Source organism: Capronia coronata (assembly GCF_000585585.1).
Source record: "Capronia coronata CBS 617.96 chromosome Unknown acBCG-supercont1.4, whole genome shotgun sequence".
NCBI lineage: Eukaryota > Fungi > Ascomycota > Eurotiomycetes > Chaetothyriales > Herpotrichiellaceae > Capronia > Capronia coronata.
The window spans coordinates 1,341,328-1,364,174 of NW_006912896.1; the positions used below are offsets into that span (position 1 = coordinate 1,341,328).

The 22,847-nt window shown below is 52.4% G+C and overlaps 9 protein-coding genes across 9 annotated transcripts; 5 read left to right on the forward strand and 4 right to left on the reverse strand.

The window, feature by feature from the left end:
- Nucleotides 1–1,904: 1,904 nt before the first annotated feature.
- On the forward strand, nucleotides 1,905–4,334 carry A1O1_05036 (uncharacterized protein; the record flags this gene model as incomplete). The annotated part of the gene is made up of 3 exons (XM_007725924.1): nucleotides 1,905–2,715; nucleotides 2,768–3,156; nucleotides 3,213–4,334. The coding sequence occupies 3 exons, from the start codon at nucleotides 1,905–1,907 to the stop codon at nucleotides 4,332–4,334; spliced, it is 2,322 nt and encodes a 773-aa protein (XP_007724114.1).
- A 795-nt stretch (nucleotides 4,335–5,129) lies between these two features.
- Nucleotides 5,130–7,306, forward strand: A1O1_05037 (uncharacterized protein; the record flags this gene model as incomplete). Its single annotated transcript, XM_007725925.1, has 3 exons — nucleotides 5,130–5,408; nucleotides 5,460–5,808; nucleotides 5,865–7,306. 3 exons carry the CDS (start codon nucleotides 5,130–5,132, stop codon nucleotides 7,304–7,306), a joined length of 2,070 nt encoding a protein of 689 aa, XP_007724115.1.
- A 1,729-nt stretch (nucleotides 7,307–9,035) lies between these two features.
- On the reverse strand, nucleotides 9,036–9,993 carry A1O1_05038 (uncharacterized protein; the record flags this gene model as incomplete). Its single annotated transcript, XM_007725926.1, has 2 exons — nucleotides 9,036–9,344; nucleotides 9,667–9,993. The coding sequence occupies 2 exons, from the start codon at nucleotides 9,991–9,993 to the stop codon at nucleotides 9,036–9,038; spliced, it is 636 nt and encodes a 211-aa protein (XP_007724116.1).
- A 1,255-nt stretch (nucleotides 9,994–11,248) lies between these two features.
- On the reverse strand, nucleotides 11,249–12,267 carry A1O1_05039 (uncharacterized protein; the record flags this gene model as incomplete). The annotated part of the gene is made up of 5 exons (XM_007725927.1): nucleotides 11,249–11,856; nucleotides 11,906–11,964; nucleotides 12,022–12,044; nucleotides 12,100–12,170; nucleotides 12,228–12,267. 5 exons carry the CDS (start codon nucleotides 12,265–12,267, stop codon nucleotides 11,249–11,251), a joined length of 801 nt encoding a protein of 266 aa, XP_007724117.1.
- Nucleotides 12,268–13,283: 1,016 nt separating this feature from the next.
- A1O1_05040 (uncharacterized protein) lies at nucleotides 13,284–14,263 on the reverse strand (the record flags this gene model as incomplete). Its single annotated transcript, XM_007725928.1, has 4 exons — nucleotides 13,284–13,453; nucleotides 13,525–13,921; nucleotides 13,985–14,073; nucleotides 14,131–14,263. The coding sequence occupies 4 exons, from the start codon at nucleotides 14,261–14,263 to the stop codon at nucleotides 13,284–13,286; spliced, it is 789 nt and encodes a 262-aa protein (XP_007724118.1).
- A 1,216-nt stretch (nucleotides 14,264–15,479) lies between these two features.
- Nucleotides 15,480–16,454, forward strand: A1O1_05041 (uncharacterized protein; the record flags this gene model as incomplete). Its single annotated transcript, XM_007725929.1, has 2 exons — nucleotides 15,480–15,564; nucleotides 15,619–16,454. 2 exons carry the CDS (start codon nucleotides 15,480–15,482, stop codon nucleotides 16,452–16,454), a joined length of 921 nt encoding a protein of 306 aa, XP_007724119.1.
- Nucleotides 16,455–17,083: 629 nt separating this feature from the next.
- A1O1_05042 (sphingolipid delta-4 desaturase) lies at nucleotides 17,084–18,220 on the forward strand (the record flags this gene model as incomplete). The annotated part of the gene is made up of 1 exon (XM_007725930.1): nucleotides 17,084–18,220. One exon carries the CDS (start codon nucleotides 17,084–17,086, stop codon nucleotides 18,218–18,220), a length of 1,137 nt encoding a protein of 378 aa, XP_007724120.1.
- A 311-nt stretch (nucleotides 18,221–18,531) lies between these two features.
- On the forward strand, nucleotides 18,532–21,581 carry A1O1_05043 (uncharacterized protein; the record flags this gene model as incomplete). The annotated part of the gene is made up of 4 exons (XM_007725931.1): nucleotides 18,532–18,931; nucleotides 18,977–19,084; nucleotides 19,134–19,515; nucleotides 19,568–21,581. The coding sequence occupies 4 exons, from the start codon at nucleotides 18,532–18,534 to the stop codon at nucleotides 21,579–21,581; spliced, it is 2,904 nt and encodes a 967-aa protein (XP_007724121.1).
- Nucleotides 21,582–21,588: 7 nt separating this feature from the next.
- On the reverse strand, nucleotides 21,589–22,698 carry A1O1_05044 (uncharacterized protein; the record flags this gene model as incomplete). Its single annotated transcript, XM_007725932.1, has 1 exon — nucleotides 21,589–22,698. One exon carries the CDS (start codon nucleotides 22,696–22,698, stop codon nucleotides 21,589–21,591), a length of 1,110 nt encoding a protein of 369 aa, XP_007724122.1.
- Between the last annotated feature and the right edge of the window lie 149 nt (nucleotides 22,699–22,847).

Here is a 22,847-nt window from a genome sequence, read left to right on the forward strand (position 1 = left end):
CTAAGTGGATACACACAGCGATTAGTAACGTATCTTAAGGAGAAGGCTCCGATCCGCTCCCACTGCTGGATATCCTACAGCTTGCGAGTTCCGCATGAGGACCATTCTTTCCCAGGGCCGCCACCACCGATTGAGGAGAAGGTCGCGTCATCAGCATCTGGTTTTGGAACCGTTCGGCTCCAGCAGACTCAACGGAGAGCTTCAAGGATGACTTTTCCTATGCATCGCTAGTGATACTTTGGGAAATAAGATCACAGATCCCGCTGGCAAATGAGAGGCATTTCGCAAATGGTCAATGGTCCAAGAGCACGCCAAAAGGCCAACCGTTTGCAAAACAAGACGGGAAGAGGTCAATCCACTCACAACATGATCTGCCTTGGTCCGTCACGTTCTGAACGACTGCGCGACCCAGTGTCGGGGGTTTGCAGCCGGCCGTCCGTTGTTAAGGCCCTTAGAGGAATCTAAGAGGCTTTGTGGTGGGCAGTCGGTGGTCAAAGCCAGACCGCACGGGCCTGGCTAACCACCTCATTCTGTCAATGAGATTGTCAAACTTCTGCACGACGGCAACCTGCCATTGTTGAAATGCCCCGTAGACTAATCTCATAGGGGGCTCGAGCACGGCGATGGGTGTTGATAGGGAGCCTTTTTCCCTTCGACTGTCACACGAAATTTCTCTCTGGCTTTGATGTTGAGGTTGAAAATGGATTCGCTTGGCATCAGCCGCATTGGGTCTGGCGTGGGCCGGTACGACGCTAGTCTTGTTTGGTGGTAAAATTACACAGCCTGATCCCCACAGCCAACGGGAAGATGGCAGGCCTTGGGTCACATTGTTGTCATTTGAATTTTCAATGCTTCTCCTTTCGGGCCCCGCCTGGCCTAACCAACCTCACCTTGTCGGTAGATACCTACCACTGAGCGAGCAGGAGAAGGTACCCAGTCGACAGCCACCAGATCCTCGATGGCCTCATCCTCTCTCTGTCTCGCATCAACGTCCGTACTATCTTTATCGTCTACTGCAAGTCACCGCCCTAACGTATCCGTTGTGGTCCTCCTGCTGTCGAACGTATCAGTTCTCCATCCCTCGTCTCCGTTTTTCGCCTATCTGACCAAGCACCTACCTAGTCTTTTCTCCTCGCTCGCCTCCCCACGTTAGATCCGTGTAGCGGTACACAGGACGATTATCGACGTTCATGTCATGTTTGCCAGAACGAGCCAGGATGAATTCGCTGATTGACTTTGCAGGACATACCACCTGTGAATCGATTCAATTTCCCTCACATCAACTTACTTCGACTTATGGGGGCAGCAACAGTCGTTCGCCGCTCCCCCGGTCACTCCTTGTTCCTGAGTCCAGTGCTGCCAGTTCGGAGTGGGTTCATGATGGCACATGCCTTATTTCCTCTTTGGGCCTCGTCTGAAGCTGTCAGTCGCGGCATCAGCCAGTCGTCTTCGACTCTCTCGCCTCCTTGAATATTCTAGCCACTGTATCACAGGTTCGCGTCGCGTCTCGGGGGGGTTGACGGTGTCTGCTGTCGTGCAATGTTCCGGCCACCCAGTAGTGAGTGGCCCGGCAGATTCCATTTTTTACCTGGCTTGACCTGTCGTATGCATCAATCCCTATGGCGAAGGGCTCGACAGTCCCTTGCACGTGGCAAAGAGATTTCTGAATCCCCTAAACACTTATCTCTTTGACTTGTGCTGTTTTCCGAGTCAAAGCTTCGTCTTGCCATTCAGAGCGGTCCATGTTGTCTTTCGCCCCCCCTCCCTCCGACACACCTAATCCCCATGTGATCATCGCATTCGCTTCTGATAAGTGACAGTAAATTTGGCCTCTGCAACTTCGGTCGTCGGCAGCTGGAATGAGATAGAGCAATCTCGCCCTCAATCTCGGGTGAATCTCCAGTATGTCGACGCTCCCTTTCGACAATAGACGCTGGGAGCGCAAGAACTCGCAAAGCTGGCGAAAGCCTCGGATCGCTGCTCAGCGGTCACGGCGACCCCTATTCTTCATCGTCGCGACCATCATCTGCTTCATTGTCTGGCATCATTCCCATTCAACATCTTTGTCACCGCATCGGCAAACGTTCGTCCAGCAGGAACCCGATCCGTTCTCCTCGCGAGACAGGAGATCAGTCCAGGATGACTCCGACTGGTCCCCGGCGCAAGAGCAGGTCATAGACCCAGGATTCCAGACAAACCTCATCAAAGAGGAGAGGCCCCAGCTGGCTGAAGGGACGGTTGTCACCGATGAGGATGGAGAGACACAGTTCGCGGACAATGTTGTCATCCGTCAGCAGAGTAATCGGGGACAGCACGGGGACGGGCTCCCATCTGGCCCTGAGGTCCTGTTGATACCTGGAGATGGGTCTGAGGACGTTGGCATGGAGCCACAGTTCGCTGATGTGCCAACCGATCGCCTTCACAAGGGACCGGTGGCGGTACAGGCCAACTTGGACCCAGAGACGGAGAAGGCGGCCTTGATCTCGTCGCCAGATCAGCCAGTCAAGGAGAAGATCATCGAAGCAGAACCCATCGACCATCTTTCACTGGAAGAAAAGGCGGACAGTCTGCCTGAAATCGTCCATATTCCATTCGAAGACGCTGTCAAGGATGAAGTCTTGCACGGATGGGAGGATGATTGGGTCGCTCACGCGTCATACGATGTCAAGAAATGGGGGAAGCTTGCCGAGCCGAAGATTGATTTCGTATATTTGTGTAAGGCTCCCAGAGCCCGACCTCCAGGGACCATGTTGGCTAACTCGAACAGGGGTCAATGGTTCGGACGAGGCCTTCCAGAGGACCAAGTATCCCTACGAATTGAACTCGGTTCTCAACGACGAGGAAGGGAAGTGGATCAACTCCCATGGCATCAACCGTTATCGAGACTGGGATGAGCTGCGATATTCACTTCGAAGTCTTGAGCGTTATGCCTCGAAATTCCGCAACAAGATCCAAATTGTGGTGAATTCTGTCCAAGGCACAGAGGCAGGAAAACAGATACCCAACTGGTTGAACGACGACCCGGCCACGAAGGAAGTGGTGCAAGTCCTTGCTCAAGAAGAATTCTTCGACATTGAAAAGCACGCGTGCTTACCGACCTTCAACTCCCTGACCATTGAGAACCAGCTGTTCAACACACCCTCGGACACGGATTATGTACGTTATACGGTCGCCATGTCGCTCTCTGCATTCAAGTTGCTAACCTCGTGCAGTTGTACGCCTTGTCTGATGATATGCTGCTGGGGAAGGAGCACAGTGCTGCCGACATTCATTCCCCATTGTTTGGCTCCGTGATGGGGTTCAAGACCAACTCATACAGTGCCACAGCACCCCCAACCGAAGTTGACGCCCATCGATTCGGTGAGAAGCCATTCCTCATCTATACCTCCTGGCTCCTCAATCGACGGTTCGGGATCCGAAAGCGTAAAGGGCAAGGTCATTTCGGGCACGCCTTGTCACGCAACATCATGCGTGAGGCCATCTCTTCATTCCCGGGTCCTGAACTGCAGAGCGCTTGCAAACGTTTCCGAGGCGAACCTGGGTTCCAGTTGTACTCGTGGTACGTGACCTTCCACTACCTGATTGAACGTCACCGTGAAGCATTGCTTTGGAGCTATATCATGCTTCGAAGCGACGTGGATGGGGACGGGAACTTGTCTTGGGATGAGAGACAAACGATCATGCAAGATCTGGAAGCCGGAATGAAGAACGAGGGACGAACGACGTTCCGAAAGCGAAACTACTATCACGTACCTCAGTTGCTCCAGAAGGCCGGGCTGGCCCCTCCGAAGGTCAACACGGACATCTTATGGACATCTCTTGATGGACCAGCTGCCATACAGAACGCCGACTGTATAGAGTTCGACGTCAACGAGTGTTTGGCCCCCGGATTCTCAGTCTCCTCCACCGATGCTCGCACCAGGAACCCAGTCTTTTCAACCGCCGTCGTATTTGATCGGTTGGCTCGACAAGAACCGAAATGCGGAGACTGTCTGTTGAAGTTGATCCTCAACAAGACTCCCAAGGGTCTGGCACCCTTGCTGCCGCGAGCTGGCACCCAAGACGCACAACGCGAACTGGTGCTGAAGGCTGTGATGCGATATCGATATAGCATCATCAACCCAGATGCTTTGTTTGTCATGGTGACGGATGCTGAGCAGGTCGACAGCACCCTTGTCAGCCGGTATGTTCGGGCAAGGAAAGAACTGGCGGGTCAATTGTGTCTGAACGACGACGTTTCCACCAACGACCCCCAAGAGCTTGCGGATGTGAAGCAGGCCATGACTGAACTCTACGAGGGATTGTTCCCAGACCCAAGCCCGTTCGAGAAGTGACTCTGGTTTTGAATAACTTCACGATTTAATGATTAGTATTTCGGCCTTCGGCATTCAGCATTCAGCATTCAGCATCAATATTCTATATTCTATATTCAACACTCAGCATTCGGCATTCGGCATTCAGCGACACGCGAAATTGTTTGAAAATTTGATCGATCTCGATCAGCGACGGTGACTACGGCGCAGTCCTGAGCGTCGAGAGCTGTACAACACGCTGGTCCTCCAGTAATGGTGGATGAAGAGGATGGAACGTTGTGGTCTATGACCAATGGGAAAGATACCTAGATATGCATTGGATATCAACGCCTTGGATAGTGGAAATAAAAGCATCTATGATCACATAAGACTTTGTTCACGGAAGAATGTGAGCCTCTTGGAATATAGGATGCAGTGTGTTCACCCAAGAAGTAGTATGGGAACTGAAGAAGTGGTAAGGGAAAGCATGAGGCGGGTTGTGCCTGACCCTTTTTTCTACCATGATTATTTTATTATACTCCAGATGTTCATCTCCTCGGCTACCTACCACTTGAGCAACTGAATGGCCATTGATTGTATCTGCAACGGACACTGCTTTGCTCCATTGTTACAAATTGCAGGTTTTCTTTCTGTCATGCACATGTAGTCTACACACTGCTCGTATCCCTTCTGTTCACAATTGCGTTCCAGTTCCATCACAAATCTTGCGTTCCCAGGGCACAATCAGAATATATCTGAGCCTTCCTGATCTCGATCCCCCTCGCTTCCTCTACTATGCCCACCGTCGTGTGATTCGGTTCACCAGTAGATTGAGCAATGGCAGGACAAGAGGTACAGCTCTCTGCCGAGTTGAAGGCTCTGGCAAAGCAGCATGAAGCCTACAAAGTCAAAGCCGCCGAAGAACATGAACTGGTCGAGGTACAACTCTCTGCTTCCCCTGTCCCCATGGCTTGTCGATCTGAACGGTTGGAGAAACTTCTCCACCTACTCGAAGAGAAGGACGAGACTATCGAGAACCTCAAGTCCGACCTTGACGATCAGACCGAAAGCCGCCGTCGCTGGCAGAAGCGTGCAACCGACGTCGAGTCGCGCATCGTTTGTCAATCTTCCTGCCTCGTCCATCTGCCCTACTGACCCAGTCCCTAGACAAGTGTCCAGCATGTCCTCGTCCTCCTCGACGGTAATCAACACTTCTTCAAGAATGGCCTCGTAAGAGCAGGGACATTGGGCGCAGCAGAAGCCGTTGGGACTTTGCTGGCCGAAGTGAAGGAGGCTGCCAGGAATCAACATAAGAACGACCTGCCTGAGCACATCTCGGTGGTAGTGCACATTTTCTCTGACGTTGGAAGACTCGCGCAGGACCTCTCTGCCGCGAATCTCCTTCCTGATCCGGACCAGCTCTGGACCTTTATTCAACAAGTCTGCAAGATCCAGCCGTGCTTTACGATCAGTGACTGCGGTGCGGGCCACGAGGCTGTGGATGCCAAAGTGAAGCGTGTGTACCCTCATGCCCACCTTCGGAGAAGAAAGATTCGCTGACAAGCTACCTAGAACTCTACGAGTTGTACATTGAGAATTGTCACTGCAGACATATCTTCCTGGCCCTCGGCCATGAGTCGGAGTACTACAACATACTACAGTTGTACAGCGATGACGACTATACCAAGGCAAAGACATCCTTAGTATTACCTGAACAAGGCTTTCCTCCTGGTGTCAACATTCCCTTTCACGCAGTCAGCCTATCCGCGCTTGATAGCGTTCCTAGAACAGAGAGCTTCTCTGGAGGAAGCATATACAAGGCCAACGGAGAAGTGTCCGTCAATCAGCGGGAAGACAGCCCTGAACACCCGGGTGCTGTCTCTCCTGTCTCCCAAATCAAGTCTGTCCCGAATTCCACTCCTGTCACCGCCTTCCACGATCCCAAGGTCTTACCCTCTGCTCCGAACGTCGAATACACACCACCGAACGAAGCGAAGCCATCGTCTCCTCCCACGCAGTCAGAGAATACAAACCCAGCACGAGCCGAGCCGAATGGCATTGCCAACGGTACCCAAGGATCCAGCTCTGCTGCGGTTGTCAAGCTTGAGTCTTCGGCCCACTCGTCTTCGAATTCGAACAAGACTGCTGAACAAGGCTGGGAGACAACTCCAGCAGGACACTCGTACGAACCAACCCCTATCGCTGGCGCCTGGGGTGACGACAGAGCACAGACAAACGCAGCGGCAGAGACCCAAGAGCCCTCAAAACAGACGGATACATGGATATCTCATCCCACAAGGCCATCTTATGGTAGCAACAACAACGGTGCACATGCGCCAGCCTGGAGACAGGAGCGTGCTTCTAATGGTACTTCTTACGCTCCTCCGCGCCGCGGAAGACGAGTTCCTAAGCAATTCGAGGGATCTTGGGACGATATGATTCAGCAAGACGAACCCCGATCCCAACCCTCTACTCATGGATCCTCACCAACACTGGCCTCGGCTACTGGACTGGTGACGGCGCGGAAATCCATGTCCAACGGTTTCTCCCCATCGGCATTCGAGCGGCAGGTGGTCACAACGCCCGAACCGCACCCAACTGAGCGGCCCGTTCGAGCTCCAATCGCCCTGAACAAGTTCGACCAGCGTATTGATTTGAAGCTTCCGCGCCCCTCGCCTGCCGACGAGGAACACTTTCACCTCCGCTCACGGAACCGCAGACTGTGTAACGAACATCATTTGCGTTCCAACTGCAACAACCCTCAATGTACGTACGACCACGAGCCCATCTCGGACGGTATGTACCTGGCATTACGCCACAAGGCTCGCAACCTGCCGTGCTCGATCGGCCCCGACTGCCGACGACATGATTGTTTCGGGGGTCATCATTGCTCGAATGTGTCGAATGCCACGTCCTGTGGGAGACCGAGATGTCCGTTCCAAGCCAGAATGCACGACACCACCGATCTCGTGATTGTCCGAACTATTGAGCCGCCGCCAAAGGAAGGTTCATGAAAAGCCGGGGAGGAGGTTTGTTGAGATGGTGTGGAAAGGGATTGGGGGTGACGAGCTAGTCTTCTTGCATGGATCGGGAGAGCTGGTTCGGTTTCGGGAGTAGATCCTTCTATCAACGAGCCGCGGTGAATGGGAGGCAAGGGAGGGCACTTGTTAGAGTAAACATGACTTGGGTATTGATTGCTGGGAGGATGCCAGGATGAAAAGCAATACTCGAATTCGGGTAAGCATCGTCTGCAATATGACCGAGTCTTGTTAAACGAGGTAGCTACCAGTTTAACAACACAGCCTACTTGACCTTCTTAAAATAGGCGGGCTCTGGCAACCCATCGACACCATTGTTGGCCTTTTGAACAGGGCGGACGTACGCCCGTCAAGTAAGCGGTAACCAGGCGCGGGATTGCTGTATGAATTTCCGCCTCTGGCTGAAGCACCACGATACCACAATGGCCGTCAGATGACCTTGTGTGGCCCTGGTCCTGCCGTAATATCGATGAGCGGTTGGTTGTCGCCAAGATGATCTGGCAATATCGTGTCGAGTAAACGAAATGCGTCCGATTCCCCCTACAGACACTGCACTTTTTCAGTACATCGATCAGAGTGCTTGTCAGAGTATCGGTATCGGTATCGGTATCAGTATCAGTGTCGGTATCATGATGTACCTGAAGTGAACATGCTTGGGGCTGGAAAGGAGAAGTGTCTCATGAGTATGAATGTGTGTCTGTGCCTTGTGCCTTGTGTCTTGTGTCTGAGTGCGAGTTTGGGTGCGGGTGCAGTAAGGCAGCAAAGGCAAAGACAAAGACAAGGGAAACAGAGGATAAACTTGTTGCTCATGGATGGATCTTCTTCAGCGATAGTGGCCAGGACGCATACAAGGAAGAGAAAATTACATGGGTTTAAGGCTTGTAGTTGGAACGAACGGTGCTTGAGAAGTAGAAAGATTGGTCTTTTGTGTGTATCTGAGATTTCATTGGTTTGGGGGACAGATAGGAGTATGGAATCGGCATCCTAAACTTGAACACGACAGCGTTAGTAAAGGTGTGAGATGAGAGGGGGAGTGATTCAAGGTACGTATCTCAGGTAGGTACAGGTACATGTACATGTACACCTGGATAGGAGGTGCTAAATGGCGAGGAACAAAGGGAGCAAGACATGACATACCTGGATAACAGAACTTGCTATCATGCCGACCCCGAGATATATTCAGGGCCAGCATATGGCTTTCACGAAGCTTGGAATCTTTTCATCCAGCATTCAAGTTGGAGCCATAATGGAATGAGATGGGAGGGTATGTCTGCTCGGCCCTCTTTCCATCTCGCTCTTGTTCCTCCAGTCGGACCGAGATGCACAAGATGGTTCACGAGTGTATGCTTGTGTCGTCGTGCTTGAGCTTGACCGGAGCTCCATCTGCTGCATTGTCTTTTTCCATCCCAACCGATCACAGATGGGAGCTTCGCCAACCATTGATGCTTCTTTCTCATCGAGACCGCCGTTGACGAAAGGACGTATGAGTATTGAGGGACCCATCATCTCCTATCTCCCAGCCGGGAGGAGAACATGCACATAGTGGAAAGTGAGACTGGGTAGGATAGTGTTGTCCATCACCGCATGGTTGATTTTCCAACTTTGTCCGGTGTTGTGACTGCACATCCCGCGGTAGCTACGCTGTGAGCTGTGCATTGTCCTATTACTCGTCGTTCAGGGAATGCTGGTCTCTTTCGCAAAGTGCTCAATCCCTTTCCATTTTGTCCTCGTCCGGCGCACGACGTCCTTCCACGTCCCGGCTGCCACTGCGACTGCGACTGCGAGATCTACTCCGACTTCTGCTCTTGGATTTGCTTCGGCTGCGACTCCTGCCTGCTGCGGCTCGGCCGCCGCGGCGCTCATTCGTCTTGCCTGCGCGGCCCTTGTCTTTCGGTGGCGGTCGGACGAACGCGTAGTCGACGGAGATGGTCTGCTCGAGGAGTTTGGTACCATTCAGAGCTTTGATCGCTGCCGCGGCTTCGACTTGGGTCGGATACTCGATGAGAACATAGCCCTGTAATCCCAGACACCGGGAACTGGTCAGCTGGCGGATCATAACATGTCTCGCTGAAACTAGAGCACCATATAAGGGAGAACAAGAGCACAAAGTAATCAAGTATATGAAAGGGACGGGGTATACGGCAGGATTCAAGCTGGTATACCGATAACAGAAAGCCAAACATGAGTGGAATCCGAAATACACCAGAGAACCGGACTCAAGATGAACGGATCAGGAGGGAAATGCAACGTGGTATGGTTCACCATGACTGCTGCTGTTTTCTCTCTCTTTTTGGGCTTTCGATCACGGCGCGCATGGTGCATGAAGTGTATCGTACCTTGACATAACCTGTCCTCCGATCCAAGTTGAGATGCAAATTCTTGATGTCGCCATATTCCCCGAACAAATCCGTGATGTCTTCCTCGGTGGCCTCTTCGTGGATATTGGTCGCGACCACAATCCAGCCTTCGATACTGCGCACTGCGACAGCCCCTTGCGCCGTGCGTGCTTCAGACCCGACATTGGTCTGTTGCGGTTGTGTCTTGGTGTCGATGGGCAAGGCGGTGCCAGTATTTGTGTCGCCGTTCTTTGCGCCCGCCTCATCTGCCGTGGAAATGTCGGTAGCCGTTGGCGGCGCTGAATCGATTTCCATTTCTGTCGACATCGTGGGGATGTTGGAGTAGGATTTGCTCGACAGAGCCCTTCTAGTTGCGATGCTGTTGGGTAGGGGGGAAGGACGGCGTAGTGGATTCGCGAAAGGACTGGGAAGTATGCGACGAGCCTGAGCCTGGGCCTCTATTTGTGCGCGAGGTACGTGGAGGGGAATATGATGAGAAAGGCACTGCTCTGTGGTAGGGAGGACTATGCACGCGGTAGTCGATGTCACGGCAAGTCGCGTGTGAAGTTGATATTCGTCGCTGGTCGCATTGAAGTTGGATTTGGGATCCTCTTCTGTGTTTGAGGTGCAACTCGAGGTTGGTGCCCGAGAACTTGAAGGTCGGAGAACCTGCCCAGTTCAACCAGTTCCCAGCCTTGTCGGTTACTGAGCGACCCCAACACGACAACACAGTTAGTATATTGATGGTATCGCCGTGGACAAACTAAGGTCTCTCTTCGATGGTCGAATGTACGAGTCTTGGGCGAGTCGACGAGTAGAAGTCTTCTGTGTATGTGTGCGATAAATGGTGGGCTGGGATCATCGTGATGTATACGCCGTTACATAGTATGGTAGGTATGTTGAATATATTTCGAAAATAGCAAGAATATACTCGGTACTCGAGCCTCCCTCCAAACGGACCCAAACACGCAACCACCACACTGCAAAGCAACCATCTCCAGACTCGAAGAAAATAAGTCATGTTGGTCATATATAAAGTCATTGTCTTGCACGACCGTCCGTACATATCCAGCAAAAATCATATCATGTCGTTCGCAATACTCAGGGCACTTGAAGTGAGACGGCATCACACGCGGCCACGATTAGGAAACAGACAACTACCGTGGGCGCGATCCTTTTCCGGATTTTCCATCAATTGCTCTGCCGTGTTCTACGCTTACATAGAAAGGTCAGACAGCTCAAAAATACAAAGCTCAGCAAAACACCCGGCTTGTTCCTCGTGACTCTCAGAAGCCACCTCGTAACCGACACTTGCATGGTGTCGGATGGACACTGTTTTCCTTCGAGCTCACGCAACATAAGCAACACCACCCAGCACCCTCGGGTGAGACACGAAGGACACGGCAGTCGTAAAACCACTTGGCTTGCCTCGATCGCGCTTCAGCACCCCTGCCAGCGACAACGGACACTCTACAGCCTCGTGCAGCGCCGTAGCTCTTCCCCAGCCGCTGTTCGTCACTGAATGCAGCCGAGATATCCAAGCCCGATGGCCCCCATTTTTACGTCCCACGGGCTCAACGGCTCAGAAGAATAGGTAAGCAATTAGGAAACTGATCAGACACAGACCCGCGACGATCTGCAAAGGCACCCCAGTTTCGTGGCTTTGCTGAACCACGCTCTGAACTTTGTCGTTTGCTTCTTGCATCTTTCGTTGTCGCAGCTTTGGATCCTGGAGTTGGCTGCTCAGCTGTTTGATCTGGGCTTTGGCTGCTGCTAACTGTTCCTTGAGTTCCTCGCTTGAGGTCGGGACGGCGTTGGAAACGGCAGCGGCGGCGCCGGTCAAGCCAGATGCCTCAGCGGCATTCGTAGCCATATTCTTTGCGCTGTCTACGAATGACCCGCCAGCAGACGATTCGGGGGCGGGAGATCCGAACTTAGGACTGGGCGAGGAATATGCGGGAGGATGATCTTCATGGGAAGATGTGCCATTCGGCGTCGCATCGAACGGAGGGAGGAAGTTGACACGAATCTTTCTCTCCTGTATGCTGCTCTTGGATGTTTTTTCAACCGTCTGCCAGAGCGTCGTGACGTTTGAGTCTTGATCGGGAGACGTAAGGACGGATTGGACGAGGAATTTGTCGCGGCACTTTGCATCTAGAGGGGGGTCTTCCTTCATGGCTTGGAGTAGAACTGTGGGATGTAAGTGGATGCAACTTTTCAGGGCCGCTTTCTTTCGCACCTTGTACTTCGACGCTTTCATGGGGCGGAATGATGCCGGAGTTTGGTCGCACGCAGTATCTGAATCAAGGATTAGAGATCTGGCTGCCGATGTCATGGATCAGCCATGCTACTCACTGCTTGGGAGCGGTTGTTTTGACCTGGGTTGAAGTTGATTAGTGCCTGCACACGACAGATGGAGGAGTGATCGCATACTTTGAAAGCAACAGGAGCATCGTTGACGTTGGTCACCTTAAGCACCTCGCTGACTTCGTGATTGAAGGGGCCTATCGATTGTGTCAGTCTTCCTCCATTTTTGTCGCCTTGTGGCAGAGATCACTGACGTCTGAAGCCCAGCTCGGCTGGTTGGAGTTCGACGGACATGATGCAGGTGAGGAGCTGCGATTGCGCAGTATGGAGGCGAGTGGACTCGAGAAGATATGCTCGCAGACAAACGAGACCTTAGAAAGGGTTGATTGTAATGGGATTGTGTGGTGGTACAATTGTTCAGAATAGTTGGCTGCAGTGATTCGACTTCGATTCAAGTTGCTCAGCAGGGTATGACGGAGGAGGGTGGATGAAGAGGAGTAGATGATACCTGTGGCAGTAAGTAGTAGTAGTGTAGTCTAGTAGTGCACTGGCAGTCCCTGGGACGCCGGAAGCGCGTAGTAGTAGTAATGGTGGAAAGCAGCGGACACTCGGGCTGGACACTGGCACTGGCTGGACTCGGAGGCTGGTGAGCGATCGTGTAAGTTGGTGCTTCTGCGGGTGCCACTGATGAGGCAATAGTGGCAGGTTCAGGTTGTTAGGCGCCGCATGAGATTTGCATGCGGTGGTGGAATGCCCCCCGCAAATACCAGGCTACAAAAATATACGGCGAAGTATTTCTACATTCGACAGGCTTTTTATCTAAGATTCGACGACGCCCCCTTTCCCCCTTCTCCCTCTCAGCTTCTCATCTCCTACGTATCCCCAACCCCTTGGTGGATCATGATACCACAAGCTCGCGACAGCTTATTCAGACGGGTATGGTAGGAAGCGGCCAGTTTCCACTCAGCCAGTGATAATGAACTCTCGAATCGCTAGACCACTCAGGCTGCGTATGAGTTGGCGTCTCAAAAACGGCCGGCGGTGAAGGTATCCGAACAACATTGGCGACGAGGAAGCTCGAGGAGCAGGCACAGCGGAACTGAAGCAGGTACTCCAGCCTTCGTTCGGGATTCAACCTATTGTACCCTGTATCAGAGTCTATACCTGTCTTGGTGCCCTTTTCGTTCTCATTACTACATATATCCTGAAACCACTTTTTGAACCTCCACCCAAATAAAGGTGCGTTGCAAAACAATGCCTGTCGCTTGCCCAATGAAATGCTCAGTAAATCATGCTCGGCGCGGATCGCTTCAAAACAGTCGATAACGCTTCGCCCGCTGTATTCCTCCCTTGGAGGCAGGCTGATTCTTGGCTCGTCTCGCGGCAATGGTATAGAAAAGGCTTCCGTCACAGACCCGGCGAATGTCTTCTTTTCGCATCTCACCATCCTCCGGCCATAGCATGATGTACGTAATAGACCCTGGTAATACGTCAGCCAGCTGAAATGCGCCCACGAGCAGCATTGCCCAGCCCTCGTCAGAGTCACCGTACATTCGAAGACAGCACCTCCCCAGCCGATCGGGTCAGACGCCAGCCGCTGGCCCTTGATCAGCCTCATCATGTCCCAGAAACTCAAGCTGTCCTTCCCATCGGCGTATTTGGTGAAGATCTCCTCGAACTTCTGAGGTATGAATCGCCCTTCGTTGTCGAAGGTACCGCTGTCGCTGCCATGTTTGGTTTTGTGCACCTTACCGAGGTAGATACGGAAGAACGGATCCGGCAACCAGGACGGCTGTGTCACGTATGAGAAGTTGACATGGATGATGAAGAGAGCTACCAGTGACAGGATGACCCCAAACCCAAGTCTGTAGAAGCCGATGTATGTGTCGAGTGGCCAGATGATTCCGTCCTGGTCAGTGTCGAAGAAGTCACAGTGTTGTTGCAGGACCTGGACGGAAACATGTTAGTCTTGGAGGTTGTTGGAGCTCATATAGGTGATCGATGGCCTTACCGTCTGATGTTGGTGACGCGCTGCCCAGTCCTCTTCCAGGGTACCATTGGGTTGCTCTAGTGTGGCCGCAATGTTCGCGCGAGCAGTGCCTGGCAGTAAAGGTCAGTCTTCACCCGTACCAGTGGCCTATGGAGGAAGAAGCCAACCAGGGTGATGCAGCTTCTGCTCGTCCTTCTTCGATATGTAAGGCCTTCTCTCGACTGTGACAGGTACAGTAGGTATTGAGGTAATGATTTTCTTCTGCTGTTTGCTGTCTCCGTTGGCATACCCCGAGCTCATGTCGACTTCTTGGTTTAGCATTGCCAGAGGCAGTGAGTTTGTCTCCGTAGACTCTTCCCGGTGTCGGTTTGAGATTGTAATGCGAGCAGTGGTGGAAAAGATACATTGTCAGGTGGGTACGATGTCTGTTCCAAGACAGCGCCATAGTAGGGGGCACGTCTAAAATGTAAACATCACGCTGACGTCAAGAGTCGCGTCTTTGGACAACCATTAAGGCCCAAAACAGTCGGTGTACCAGGCATCCAGCCTTGCTCGCATTCGCATAATGAGCCACCGTATCTGAATGGGTCAATCCCCCTTTAGACTTATATCAGGTCTCCCTCGAAATATTGAGAACCTCACAGTACAGTGGGTAGACGGGTGTCAGGTGGGAGCCGTGCGGGCGCAGCCGCACTACCACAGTATGTCGAGGCTGAAACGAGCCAGGGGTAACACGAGTTTGAATTTCAGGTGGCCCTCAGGCCATTTTCATACACCTTCGGTGAAAACCAGAGAAACAAAAGGCAGTCATGAGCCATACCATATAACATCACCTGTTGGTCCTTGGATTGTATAGAGGAATTGCTGTGATTACACACTGATCAGGATGATCTGCAGGGCGCTTTATGCAGCAGGTGCCTTCCCTCTTGGTAGTGGTAGGTTTGGTCCGCCATCAGCCACATTGAATTCACTCTCTCCTGCGTAGGACCTCAAGACGGCGCATGCCGGTACAGGACAAATGGGTAGCACTTACCTACGAGGTTGTGAAAGTTCTCTGAAAGTAGAGCTTGTCAGAAGGAGCATCTGATGAACTTAAAGAGCTCATGTTCGAACGCCGGAATCCTGGCCTTGGCGCTATGACGCTGAACTGCGATGGACTTGAAGCGGCGGACTGCCTGCGCCTCTAGAATCACTCAACACTGCCAGTGTCTTCTAGCACTATAACGTGTTCAAGTGCATCACTCCTCCATCTTGCCTTTAAGGAACAGTCGAAGCCTGTTGTTCGCCTTTTCATCCAGACCAGCGGAATCTCCTGCCTCCAAAGACCGCCAACTTTAAATCGCTACTCTGTCAACTCTCCCCCACTATCTACACTTAACAGTCACCTACAGACGGTTCCTGCATTTACACATCAGAAACCCACTACCACGGCAGTTATCTCACAGTGCCGACCCAAGACAAGCCTTTACTTCCTCTAAGAGCCAGAGTATTCTTTCAAGCATAGCATAGCGCGAGAATGGCGACCTCAGATCTCGACCAACTGGTCATGATGGGGTTCGACAAGGAGAGAAGTGAGATGGCATTGAAGAAGTCAGGCGGACGTAAGTGTTGTGGGCCGTTGGAGTGGCATTCTTTTATATTAACATCTATTACAGTGGCTGATGCGATCGATTGGCTAGACACTAACTCGTCAAAAACTCTCGAAGAACTGAAAGCCGAAGAAGCGGCAGCCGCTGAAGCAAAAGCGGCCCAGGCAGCAGATGAAGCAAAGAGCCTAGTTTGCAACGAGTGTGGCAAGAAGTTCCGAGGGACTGCTCAAGCAGAGTTCCATGCTACCAAATCAGGTCACACCGACTTCTCAGAGTCGACGGAAGAGGTCGCTCCGCTGACCGAGGAAGAACGTCAGGCTAAACTTGCACAGCTGCGGGAGAAATTGGCGGCTAAGCGAGCAGTGCAGGCGGAGCAGGACAAGATTGATCAGAAGCGCAACGAACAGATCAACCGGAAAAAGACAAAGGAGACCGAGGACTTGAAGGAGCAGCTGAGAATGAAGGAGCAGATCAAGGAAGCGGAGAAGAAGAAGCGCGAGAAGCAGGCAGAGATCGATGCAAAGAAGCGAATACAAGCGAAAATTGCTGCCGACAAGGAAGAACGAAGATTGAAGGCTGAACGAGAAAAGGCTGCGAGAGCAGGCACGGCACCCCCAGTTGCAGCCCAGCCGCCGCCGGCACCCGCCCCGGCAGCCGCCAGACCAGCTTCAGAGTACAAGGAGACCCGTCTGCGATTGCAAACCTCGGGCGGCAACATCATGAAGACATTCCCAGTCGATACGACACTTTTTGAAGTGGCAGCAGCAGTGGGCGAGGAAATCGGACGAGATGTTGAAAGCTTTGCTCAAAACTTCCCCAGGAAGGTGTTTGGTCAGGAGTTCTTCGGAGAGTCGTTGAAGGACCTGAAGCTCGTGCCCAGCGCCAGCTTGATTGTGAAGTAGGTCCATTACTTTACTCTCCATTGTTTCAAGCACGAAAAGCTCTCTGGCGCAGGCGTTGCGTTGCGGCTTAGGCGGGGGGGGATTGTCCATGGGCAGGTCTGGGCTGACGATGAATGAAAGGGTTTATCCACTGCCGTGGTAGATGAGGCTTTAACCCCACCGGTAGGCCTCTCGAGGCAGCCCAGATTTAACGAGACAATTGTTTGCCTTCCCCAAAGCATTTCAACGAGTCGCTGGAACACAGGTACATTGAAGAACTTCGAATGCGAATCACAGCTGAGGCTCTCCGCTATGTGTGCAGCTGCGAGCGACGATACATGGATCCCATCTGGAGACTAGAAGCTTTGCCCCTGCATTTTGGCAGCAAGATAATCGCAACCCCCACTGGCACTAATAAATGTCTCTCACCACTGCACTACGTACCTACCTACATAATAACTGTCTAATGATCTGGTGCCACTTGGCTGCTCTTTCGACTACTTCCTCTCCTGACCTGTATCCGAACCCGGTCCCAAGCCTTTTGTTTTCGAAATTTGCCGGTCTCGAGAGACAATGCTGGCAGTTGTCCTTCTCTCTTTCATTCTCTTCCACGCTCGCTACTAGCTCTCACCTAAGGGTTCAATCACAAAATGTCCACTATCACCGAGACACAGTCCCTGCACCGGCTTCGACCGACCAACGCACCTGTTGCAATTGAAGATCAGGGCAAGACAAGAGAGAATAAGAGACTGCACGGGGAAAAGACGGCGGAGGACAAATTCTTCTGGACTTATACGGAAGAGCCGCACCGTACTCGTCGCCAGGCAATCATAAAAGCACACAAGGAAGTCCTACAGTTGTGTGGTCCGGAACCACTCACCAAATACCTGGTCCTCTTCGTCGTCATCCTACAAGTCACCTGTGCCAGTCTCCTCAGGGATACTCCTATACTCTCATGGCGGTTCTTTCTCACTGCTTACATTGTTGGGGCCACGGCGAACCAGAATCTCTTTCTCGCCATCCACGAGATCAGTCACAACCTTGCCTTCCGCACGCCGATTTACAACAGACTGTTGGCCATCTTCGCCAATCTGCCCATAGGCGTTCCATACTCTGCCGGCTTTCGACAGTACCATTTGACCCATCACAAGTCCCTGGGTGTCGATGGCTTGGATACAGATCTCCCCACTACATTAGAAGCGATCTTCCTGGACTCGGTTTTTGGCAAGGCGTTCTTCTGCACCTTTCAACTCATTTTCTACGCCATCAGACCGATGATGATCTATAAGATACCGTTCGGGCCGATCCATTTTTGCAACATTGCTGCGCAGGTCATCTTTGATGTTCTCATTGTTAGATATTTGGGTTCAAAGGCACTCGTCTACTTCCTGATGAGCGCGTTCCTGGCTGGGTCTCTTCATCCATGCGCGGCTCATTTCATCGCGGAGCATTATGTTTTCGTCAAATTGACATCGAAGAATGGTAAAATGCCTCAGGATGTGCCCGTTCCTGAGACGTTTTCATACTACGGTCCTCTCAATGTCCTGACTTACAATGTCGGGTATCATAGCGAGCATCATGATTTCCCCGCAATTCCGTGGACCAGATTGCCAAAGCTCTACGAGAGTGCTCGGGAATTCTATGATCCACTGCCTTGTCACAAAAGCTGGCCTCTCGTCATATGGCAGTTCATTACCGACAAAGAAGCGGGCATGTGGTGCCGGGTCAAGCGGTCTGAAGGTGGACGTGTTGTTGGAGGGTGGCGGGATGCGGAAGTACAGAACTGATGCATAAAAATGATGTTAACGAGCAGATGCCAACATAGATGGCAGCCAGTGTACGTGAAAGTCATGGTGATGGCAGCTTAATGATCTTCCTGTGCCGATCCAATGGCCATCTTTGAACTTTCTCTTTCCTTAAATCCCTCCATGCTGATGAAGTTTCTGCTTAGAGCATTTGGACTGCCACGTTCCGTCTTGAGCACAGATGGACTGCAAGCTCTTGTCAGTTGTTCTCGGGCGGATCTCATGCGCAAGACCTTCATTCTTTACTGCAACTCCAGTGCAACGTGTCCAGACACTGGTTGACTACATGAGAAATGGTGTTTTCATCTTCCTCAAAAGGCGGGCACAACTCATCTCACAGGTACAACAGGGGTAGAGGGCTGTCATTCCGAGGTGCACGCCAGAGTCACCCACGCCAGCATGGTCTGCGAACACCTCGAAGTGGAGACGCGCAGAGGACGCCGTTTGCCTCTCTATCGGACGCGATCTCTCGCCATCAACCAACACCAGCTCTCTCCGAGTCGGCCTCCTTCAACGAGAGAAACCATGTTGTTGGACAGCGCGTGCAAGAAGATGATTTCCTTGATCGAATCATCGTGGCTATCCACCTCAAAGAGAATGGAAAAGTAGGCTGCGCATACTACATCGCTGCCGAAGAAAAGCTCTTGTGCATGGAAGAAGTCGACGGCGGAGGGAGTCAAGTCATTGAAAGATGTAGGAAATCTACGCTCCTACAGGACTACAGGCTTACAGTGGTAGTGAAAATTGATCTTCAGCCTACGACGGTCATTGTCTCACCCCAATCCGACGGCGTCTCGGGATCCTCTGATACCCAAGTGCGGCGACAGGTGTCGCTTGTTGACAGTGGTACGTTTGATAATCACCCTCAAGCAGGCTTGAATCTCATCCAGTGAAGATGACAATCACCACCCTCTACCCTACGAGATGGAGATCCGGCCTTCTCATGACTTCGGCTTTGAAGGGGCCCTGAACAAGCTTTTGAACCTTCCCGTCCTCTCCAGCCACGAGAATGCCTCCGAGTTCTTCGTTCCAGGCGAATCCGTCACTCTAGACGAGGAGTTACAACCCGACCAGCTAGGATTGACCAGCCGCCGTGGCAAGTTATTGCAGATATCCTCCTGGCTTGACCTGAACAACAGACTCAGTATTGGCTGCGCTGGTGCCATCCTTGGGTACTTGCAGCGAAGGAGACCTGCACAAGATCTGCCGTACGGCCCAGATGCCAACCCAACCTGGTGCGTGAGGAGGCTTGAGATGTTCCACCTTAAAGGAACAATGTAGGGAACTTAACATTGAGATTCCATACTGTCCAAAGCTTACGTTTTGCAGGCTGGTGAACGCAGACACCTTGATATCGCTACAGATCATACAGCCAGAGACCCGCCCTGTGGCATGCAAGCAAGGTCCGGCGGCTAAAGAATCACTTTCAATCCATGGACTATTTCAGAAGAACATCAGAACACCGCAAGGGAAGGTGTTGTTGCGACAGGCTTTCCTTAGACCGTCCTTGCACCTCGACTCTATCGACTCTCGCCTTGACATCGTCTCGGTCTTCGTCCGTCCGGACAATGAAGAGGCATGTCGGAAACTCAGCAAAAGTCTCGGCAAGATCAAGAATATGAGGGCCACACTTACTCTGCTCCAGAAGGGCATCGACAGCGGCAAGCAAACGCACAATGCGTTCAAGAGCGGTGTTTGGGCGTCGCTCCTCGATTTCTGCTACCACACGATTGAGATAGCGGACACTTTGCAGGAAGTGCTTGGGGCAGATCGTCTCCCACTGTGCATCGTTGCTGCAGATGCCCTGGACCGATATAGTCTCCAAAGGCTAGGGCGGATGGTGTATGAGATGGTCGACCTGGACGCGTCGACCGACCAGCAACGGACTGTCATCAAGCCGGGCGTTAACGAACAACTGGACGAAATCAAGAACCTCTACGACGGTATGGACAGCCTTCTGACGACGAAGGCATTTGAGATAGCCCAGACCCTGCCGCCGGGAGTCAACGTCAATCTGCAGGTCACTTACTTGCCTCATATGGGCTTTCATCTTGGGGTAACGATGGACGCCATAACCGGCGAACCGGTCTACGATGGGCGGGAACTTGGGTGGCAGCGTGTATTCCACACGGGTCAGCAGGTCTACTTCAAGACCGGTGCAATGCACGAACTGGACAAGGATCTAGGCGACTTGTATGCCATGATTTGCGATCTCGAGATCGAAATCGCTTACGATCTCGCCCAGAAGGTCCTCGAAGACGAAGACCTGTTGATCACCGTATCCGACTTGTGCGGCGAACTCGACTGCAATTTAGCTTTTGCCCACACCGCGCGCCAGCTCAAGTTGACACGGCCGATGGTCACTGAAGCCAATATCATTGACATCAAAGGGGGTCGGCATTTGCTACAAGAGATGGCTGTCCCTTCCTTTGTTCCTAACGACACTTTCCTGGTCGGCGGCAGCGGGCCGGACCAAAATCCCAGGTCTGAAGGTCCGAGCATGCTGATACTGACTGGCCCCAACTATTCGGGAAAATCGGTGTATCAGAAACAGGTCGCTCTTCTGGTTTACCTGGCTCAAGTGGGCTCGTATGTCCCGGCCGACTCGGCCACCGTCGGCATTACCGACAAGATCTATACTCGCATTACCACCCGCGAATCCGTGTCAAAGCTTGACTCCGCATTCATGATCGACATGCAGCAGATTGCCATGGCCTTGAGTTGCTGTACAAGGAGGAGTCTGGTGGTCATTGACGAGTTTGGGAAGGGCACCGATTCTTGCGACGGCGCCGGCCTTGCTGCTGGAGTGTTCGAGCACCTCTCCTCGCTTGGATCTGAAGCTCCCAAAGCTCTGGTGGCAACTCATTTCCACGAAATCTTCGACCTGGGTCTGTTCGACAATGCACCAAACATTGCTTTTGCACACATGGAAGTGCGGGTTGATGAACAACACAGCCGTCATGAAAATCACACTGGCACCGAAGTCACCCATCTGTACAATCTCCGACTCGGACGCAGCGATACTTCGTATGGCGTGCAATGTGCCGCGCAGAATGGAGTCCCTGGAGAAGTCGTCGAACGCGCCTCAGAGCTTGCTCGCTTGTCGCGCAGAGGAGAGGACCTCGTCGCGATATGTTCCGCTCTCAGTCGAGCCGAGTCAGAAGAGCTCCAGTTGGCGCGAACCGTGGCGGACTCGTTCATGGATCAAGTCTTTGACCAAGAAATGACGAAAGAAGAATTGCTGGTTACCCTGGACGCCATGCTGGAGAGCGTTTTGGAAGAGATGGATTGTTCAGGAGGTGATTCGAACGACAGCCCCGGATTGTCGAGACGATCAATATGAAAAATAACTACCTGGCCGGCCTCGTGGAATTCATACCCTTCTCCGTGCCCCATTGTCTACACTTTGCAACGAAGTCTGGAGCAACGAAAAGAATAACCAGAGAACCCAGCCAATTCCAGAAGACGTCCGTGATATTCTTGCGCACGCTGCCGCCCATACCGAGTCCACGCATCACATGGCCCAAGAACATGGTAGTGATCATGTAGTCACCCGCCTTGAGTCGGTCGAGAAGAATTTTGGCCACCTCATCTGGCTGCTGCGGCTTGTCGTCCTTCTCCAGCATCACCGTCAATTCTGGTTTGATACTGTTCTCGTTGTCGAGACCAGGTGTGACAATGCCCATGGGAAACAGTATGTGTACTGCAATATCCGCATCCGGTGCTGGTACTCCTGTGCTGGATTGCCTGGCGCCATTGTAGACGGCCACCTCTTCGTTCAGACCGTCAACCATAGCTCTCATGGCCGCTTTTGCCGGCGAGTAAGGCGAATAGCCTGCGATCGGGAAGAAAGCGAGCGTGCTGGCCGTGAATACGATATGACGAGTGGGAGGAGAAGAGGCGGAGGTAGAGGTGGACGGGAGTGATGTCTTGTTTGCTCCGTACGAGGATGCCGGCGTCTTCCACAAATTCAATGCTGCGTGTGCCATGTACGCTGCCGACCAGTAGATCGTGTCCATCTGCCCTCGTAGAGTCTCGATGCTCACATCCGCGAAGAACCCAGGATGACAGTTGCCAGCACAGCAGAATATCAAGTCCGGCGGATGTCCATGGTTCCAACTCGTCACTTGTTTGAGGATCTCAGGCGCAGAATCCGGCGACCGCAGGTCAAAGGAGAGATCGAGGAAGCTTTGCTGCGCCGGCCGCTTTGCACATGCTTGGATGGATTTGACGGCTCTTTCAAGTTTCCCTTTGTCTTGAGCCACTATCACCACGTTGGCACCCTTGGCTGCCAACTGTTGAGCCAGCGAGAGACCTAGGCCTTGCGATCCGCCCGTGACGATCGCAGTCAGTCCGTCAATGGGAAAGTGGTCTTTTCTGGAAAACAGCATCTTGAACACGACGAAGCTGACTATGGCGACTGTGATTGACGTGACAGTAGTGGCTGTCGATACGGACATCATCAACACCCTATGCACACCCAGGACAACAACAGCTTCTGTATGCTGATCTACTCCGACCGTGCCTGAAGAGCAGTCCAAAAAGTTCCCCTGACGCGCTAAAAGACGACCTGGAAAGAGCCCAATCAAAATAATAGTGACAGCCGTCT